Source organism: Onychostruthus taczanowskii, unplaced genomic scaffold (genome assembly GCF_017590055.1).
Source record: "Onychostruthus taczanowskii isolate IOZ18803 unplaced genomic scaffold, ASM1759005v1 scaffold409, whole genome shotgun sequence".
NCBI lineage: Eukaryota > Metazoa > Chordata > Aves > Passeriformes > Passeridae > Onychostruthus > Onychostruthus taczanowskii.
Genome location: NW_024501560.1, coordinates 1 through 6631, shown reverse-complemented (window position 1 = coordinate 6631; position 6631 = coordinate 1). Strand labels below are relative to the sequence as shown.

Sequence of the window (6631 nt, the reverse complement as noted above, 5' to 3'; positions counted from 1 at the left end):
TCCCGTCCTGCCCGGCCCCCGCCCCGCCCCCCGGCCCCGGTACCCACTGGGGGGCTTGGGGGGGACACTGGGGGGGGTTTGGGGTGACATTGGGGGGGTTTGGGGTGACACTGGGGGGGTTTGGGGTGACATTGGGGGGGTTTGGGGTGACATTCGGGGGGTTTGAGGACATTGGGAGCCACCTGCTGAGGGATCGCTACAGCCCCGCCCGGGTGGTCCCGTTCTGCACGGCCCCCGGCCCGCCCCCCGGCCCCCAGTGGACCTGAGCAGCTGGCGGGCGCGGCTGGAGCGGGCGGAGCAGCGCCCCGAGGATGAGGAGGAGGAGGAGGAGGAGGAGGAGGAGCCCCCGCGGGGGGATGAAGAGGAGGAGGAGGAGGGGGCGGGGCCTGGGGGCGTGGCCCCGCCCCGGCAGTGGGAGCGCTACCGGCACGGCGTGCTGACCCTGGGCTGCGTGGGTGAGAGGGCGGGGCCAGGGGGCGGGGCCACGGTGGGCGTGGTCACTGGAGTGTGGTCACTGTGGGTGTGGTCATTGTGGGTGTGGTCACTGTGGGTGTGCTTTCTGGGTGTGGCTCGGTGCCGATGTGTCCCAGGTGGGCGTGGCTCAGCGTAGGTGTGCCTGAGATGGGCGTGGCTTAGCACAGGTGTGTCCCAGGTGGGCGTGGCTCACTGTGGGTGTGCCCTGGGTGGGCGTGGCTCACTGTGGGTGTGCCCTGGTGGGTGTAGCTCTGTACTTGTACCCTGGATGGGTGTGGCTCAGAGTGGGTGTGCCCTGGTGGGTGTGGCTCACAGTGGGTGTGCCCAGTGGGCGTGGCTTTGTACCTGTACCCCGGGTGGGCGTGGCTCGCAGTAGGCATGCCCCAGTGGGTGTGGCTCACGGTGTGCCTGGGTGGGTGTGCCTCAGAGTGGGTGTGCCCCGGTGGGTGTGGCTCACACTGGGTGTGCCCGGGTGGGCGTGGCTCACAGCGGGTGTGTCCGGGTGGGTGTGGCTCAGTGGGTGTGCCCCGGGTGGGTGTGGGTCACAGTGGGTGTGCCTGGGTGGGTGTGGCTCACAGCGGGTGTGCCCGGGTGGGTGTGGCTCAGTGGGTGTGCCCCGGGTGGGTGTGGGTCACAGTGGGTGTGCCTGGGTGGGTGTGGCTCACAGCGGGTGTGCCCGGGTGGGTGTGGCTCAGTGGGTGTGCCCCGGGTGGGTGTGGGTCACAGTGGGTGTGCCTGGGTGGGTGTGGCTCACAGCGGGTGTGCCCGGGTGGGTGTGGCTCAGTGGGTGTGCCCCGGGTGGGTGTGGGTCACAGTGGGTGTGCCTGGGTGGGTGTGGCTCACAGCGGGTGTGCCCGGGTGGGTGTGGCTCAGTGGGTGTGCCCCGGGTGGGTGTGGGTCACAGTGGGTGTGCCTGGGTGGGTGTGGCTCACAGCGGGTGTGCCCGGGTGGGTGTGGCTCAGTGGGTGTGCCCCGGGTGGGTGTGGGTCACAGTGGGTGTGCCTGGGTGGGTGTGGCTCACAGCGGGTGTGCCCGGGTGGGTGTGGCTCAGTGGGTGTGCCCCGGGTGGGTGTGGGTCACAGTGGGTGTGCCTGGGTGGGTGTGGCTCACAGCGGGTGTGCCCGGGTGGGTGTGGCTCAGTGGGTGTGCCCCGGGTGGGTGTGGCTCACAGTGGGTTTGCCCTGGGTGGGCGTGGCTCACCGTGGGCGTGCCCCGCGTGGGTGTGGCTCACAGTGGGTTTGCCCCGGGTGGGCGTGGCTCACAGTGGGCGTGCCCCGGGTGGGTGTGGCTCACAGTGGGTTTGCCCTGGGTGGGCGTGGCTCACAGTGGGCGTGCCCCGGGTGGGTGTTGTACCCCATTGTTTTACCCCATTCTCTCTCCACAGGTCCTGGCAGGGGTGTACCCCATCTCCCAGCTGCAGGACCCCTACTCGGCCGTGGGGTTCCTGGGCTCCCGCCTGGCCCTGCCCCCCCTGCTGCAGCTGCGCCCCCCCAGCGGCCCCGGCTGGACGGCCTGGGAGCTCTGCGAAGGTGCGACCTGCCAGGACCTGCCAGGACCTGATGGGGCCTGCTGGGACCTGCCAGGGTCTGCCAGGACCTGTTGGGGCCTGTTGGGACCTGCCATGACCTGCCAGGACCTGATGGGGCCTGCAGGGACCTGCCAGGACCTATTGGGGCCTTCTGGGACCTGCCGGGGCCTGTCAGGACCTGCTGGGGCCTGCAGGGACCTGTTGGGACCTGCCGGGACCTGTTGGGACCTGTCAGGACATTCAGGGGTTTGGGGGGAATTTGGGGGAATTTGGGGGGAATTTGGGCATTTTGGGGTTGGGGCTTTTCTGGGATGGTTTTTGGGCTGTTTGCTTTGATATTTTGGGATATTTTTGGGGGATTTTTCGGCTGTTTCCCGTGCTGTTCTGGGGTATTTTTGGGGTATTTTTGGGCTGTTTCCCCTGCTGTTCTGGGATATTTTTTGGGATATTTTTGGGTATTTTTGGGCTGTTTCCCCTGCTGTTCTGGGATATTTTTGGGGTATTTTTACAGCCTGCAGAAAGGTACCAAAAACACCCAAAATTGGGGGTTTGGGATCCAAAAACACCCAAAATTGGAGGTTTGGGACCCAGAATTGGGGATTTGGGGCAGTTTTGGGGGGTTTCAGGCAGTTCTGGGGGGTTTTGGGGCAGTTCTGGGGGGATTTGGGACCCAAAAATATCCAAAATTAGGAATTTTGGAGCCAAAAATACCCAAAATTGGGATTTGTGATCCAAAACTGGGGATTCAGGGCAGTTCTGGGGGATTTGGGATGCAAAAATACCCAAAATTGGGGATTTGAGACCCAAAAATATCCAAAATTGGGGATTTGGGATTCAAAATTGTGGATTTGGGATCCAAAACTGGGGATTTGGGGTGGTTTTGGGGGGATTTGGGACCCAAAAAAACCCCCAAATCTGGGATTTTATACCTAAAAAAAAAAATCTCAAAAATGGGGGGTTTTGGAAGGATTTAGTACCCAAAAAAACCCCAAAACTGGGGATTTGGGACCCGAAAAAAGCCCAAAATTGGGAATTTGGGACACAAAAAATCCCCAAAATTGGGGATTTGGGGGAAATTTGGGGATTTTGGGGGGGATTTGGGGGAGTTTTGGTACCCAAAAAGCTCCAAATTTGGGGATTTCGGGGTGAATTTGGGGAGTTTTGGGTCCATTTTTTTGGGGTCTGGCCCCTCCCGGCTTGGCCCCGCCCCCTGACCCCGCCCCTGCCCCTCCCCCAGAGCACTGGGAGCTCCACCCCGACACCGCTGCCATGGCGGCCATGACAGGGGGCGGAGCATCCGCCCCTCCCCCCCCCGGGGCCGCCTCCAGCTCCGAGGACGACGAGGGGGAGGAGTCAGACCAGGCCACGCCCCCTCCCAGCCCCGCCCCCAACCCCTTCGCACTGCTGGGGGAGGACGAGTGTTGAGCCACGCCCCCTTCTGGGGGCGGAGCCAATCAGAGCGCGTGGATTATCGTGTTACCATATATGGAATAAAGGGTTTATTTCTGCAGAGCTGAGCGGCCAATCAGAGCGCGGGGGCGGGGCCTGGGGAGTGAGGTCATTGTTAGGCCACACCCTTTTCCTTTTATGGGTTTGGCTCCACCCAACACAGCCACACCTACTCTTCATTATTTGGACATTGTCCCACCCACATCCCCTAATTTGGGCATTGCCCCGCCCACATTTCCTTATCTGGGTTCTGCCCCACCCACACTTCATTATTTTGGCCTTGCCCCGCCCACATCCCCTCATTTCCATTTTGCCCCGCCCACACTCCCTTATTTGAATATTGCTCCACCTGCATTCCCTTATATGACTTGGCCACACCCCCCTTTACCATATTTGGGCTTAGCCCCACCCTTCTTTGTCCTAAGCCCCACCCCTGAATACACCACCCACATTTCCATATTTATGGCTGGCCCCGCCCCCTTTCCCCTCCATGCCCCGCCCCCACCGACCTGTGGGCGTGTCCTGCCCGGGTGGGTGTGGCCGGGGTGGGCGTGGCTCAGGCGGGCACAGGAAGCGCCGGCGGCGGCCGCAGGTGAGGCAGCGCAGGACGAGGCGGGGCTGGCCACGCCCTAGGGCGGGGCAGGGGGCGGGGTCAGGCACGGACACGCCCACAGCGCTCCAGGAATGCCCCAAAATCCCCCCAAAATTCTCCTAAATCCCTCCAAAATCACCCCAAATCCTCCCAAAATCCCCCCAAAATTCTCCTAAATCCTCCCAAAAATCCTCAAACTTCCCCGAAAATCTCCATCAAAAATGCCAAAATGCCCCCAATTCCACCCAAATCACCTCCGAAATCCACAAAGCCCCACAAATCCCCCCAAAAAACCACCAGAAATCTCCCCCAAATTTCCACAAAAATCCCCAAACCCCCCAAAACTCCACAAATCCTCCCAAGATCTCAAAAATCTTCCCAAAATCCCCCCAAAAATCTCCAAAATCCTCCCAAAATCCCCCAAACTTGCCCCAAAAGCCCACAAATTCTCCCAAAATCCTCCCAAAACCCCACAAATCTTCCTAAATTCCCCCAAAATCTCCCAAATTCCCCCCAGATCCCCCCAAAATCCCCTAAATCCCCCCAAAGCCCAACAAGTCCTCCCAAACTTTCCAAAACTTCCCCCAAAATCCCCCGAAAAATCCCTAAAATGTCCCAAAAATCCAAAAAATTCCCAAATATCCCCCAAAAAATCCCCAAAATCCCCCCAAAATGCCCCCAAATTCCCCCAAAATGCCCAAAAACTGCCCCAGGACCAGTATAAACCAGTATGGACCAGTAAGGACCAGTATAAACCAGTACGGACCAGTATAAACCGGTATGGACTGGTATGGACCGGTATGGACCAGTATAAACCAGTACAGACCAGTATAAACCAGTATAAACCAGTAGTCACCCACCCAGAGACTTCCCAGTTCCTTCCCAATCCACCCCAGTATACACCAGTAACCCCAAACCCCAAACCCCAAACCAGTATAAACCAGTACAAACCAGTAACCCCCAAATCCCCTCCCAGTATAAACCAGTAACCCCCCAAAGCCCAACAAGTCCTCCCCAACTTTCCAAAACTTCCCCCAAAATCCCCCGAAAAATCCCTAAAATGTCCCAAAAATCCAAAAAATTCCCAAATATCCCCCAAAAAATCCCCAAAATCCCCCCAAAATGCCCCCAAATTCCCCCAAAATGCCCAAAAACTGCCCCAAAACCCCCACAAATCCCCCGAAATCTCCCCAAAACTTTCCCCAAATTCCCCCAAACGCCCCCAAAGCCCCAAAATGCCCCAAAACTGCCCCAAAACCCCCACAAATCCCCCGAAATCTCCCCAAAACTTTCCCCAAATTCCCCCAAACGCCCCCAAATCCCCAAAATGCCCCGAAATGCCCCGAAATCCCCCCAATTTCACCTCGCAGGCGCGCGCTGCCGCCCCCGCCCGGCGCCTGCAGGGAGCAGCAGCCGCGGCACAGGCGGCGCTTGACAGAGGGGGCCCTGGACAGGGGAAAAGGGCACAAAGTGACCCAAAACTGGCACAAAATAACCCTAAACTAACAAAAATAACCCAAAATCGGCAAAAAATTACCCAAAGTGACCCAAAACCGGCACAAAGTGACCCAAAGTGACCCAAAACCAGCACAAAGTGACCCAAAGTGACCCGAAACCGGCACAAAATAACCTAAAATAACCCAAAATCGGCAAAAAATGACCCAAAATCGGCACAAAATGACCCAACACCCGCACAAAATAACCCTAAACTAACAGAAAATAACCCAAAATTAACAGAAAATAACCCAAAATCGGCACAAAATGACCCAAAATCGGCACAAAGTGACCCAAAGTGACCCAAAACCAGCACAAAGTGACCCAAAGTGACCCGAAACCGGCACAAAATAACCTAAAATAACCCGAAATTGGCACAAAATGACCCAAAGTGACCCAAAACCGGCACAAAGTGACCCGAACTTAACTGAAAATAACCCAAAATCGGCAAAAAATGACCCAAAATCGGCACAAAATGACCCAAAATCGGCACAAAGTGACCCAAAGTGACCCAAAACCAGCACAAAGTGACCCAAAGTGACCCGAAACCGGCACAAAATAACCTAAAATAACCCGAAATTGGCACAAAATGACCCAAAGTGACCCAAAACCGGCACAAAGTGACCCGAACTTAACTGAAAATAACCCAAAATCGGCAAAAAATGACCCAAAATCGGCACAAAATGACCCAAAATCGGCACAAAATAACCCAAAATGACCCAAAATTGGCACAAAGTTACACTAAATAACCCAAAATCGGCACAAAATGACCCAAAACCGGCAGAAAGTTACAGGAAATAACCCAAAATTGGCAGAAAATAACCCTAAAACCAACAGGAAATAACCCAAAACCAACAGGAAATAACCCAAAACCAACAGAAAATAACCCAAAATTAATAGAAAATAACTCAAAATCGGCACAAAGTTACACAAAATAACCCAAAATCAACAAAGAATACCCCGAAATCCCCAGAAATTCCCCCAATACTGCCATGAAACACCCCAAAATACTCCAAAAAACCCACAAATCACCCCAAATTCCCAGGAAATCACCCCAAAACCGCCCAAAATCCCTAAAAAATCCCCCCAAAACC

The 6631-nt window shown here is 56.6% G+C and overlaps 1 protein-coding gene and 1 long non-coding RNA gene across 2 annotated transcripts in view; one reads left to right on the top strand and one right to left on the bottom strand.

Annotated features, from left to right (window-relative positions):
• The window catches only part of GNL1 (G protein nucleolar 1 (putative)), a 15138-nt gene extending 13024 nt beyond the window's left edge, over positions 1-2114 (top strand). Inside the window, exons 8-10 of the mRNA XM_041413346.1 lie at positions 258-520; positions 1859-2058; positions 2108-2114. Of these exons, the coding sequence (XP_041269280.1) occupies positions 258-520; positions 1859-2058; positions 2108-2114 (470 nt within the window). The remainder of the gene's footprint in view (positions 1-257; positions 521-1858; positions 2059-2107) is intronic.
• A 1370-nt stretch (positions 2115-3484) lies between these two features.
• On the bottom strand, positions 3485-5554 carry LOC121340535. Its single transcript, XR_005953322.1, has 3 exons — positions 5407-5554; positions 3961-4080; positions 3485-3547 (listed from the first exon to the last, which is right to left on the bottom strand). It is a non-coding gene; the product is annotated as an uncharacterized LOC121340535 (long non-coding RNA).
• Positions 5555-6631: the final 1077 nt, after the last annotated feature.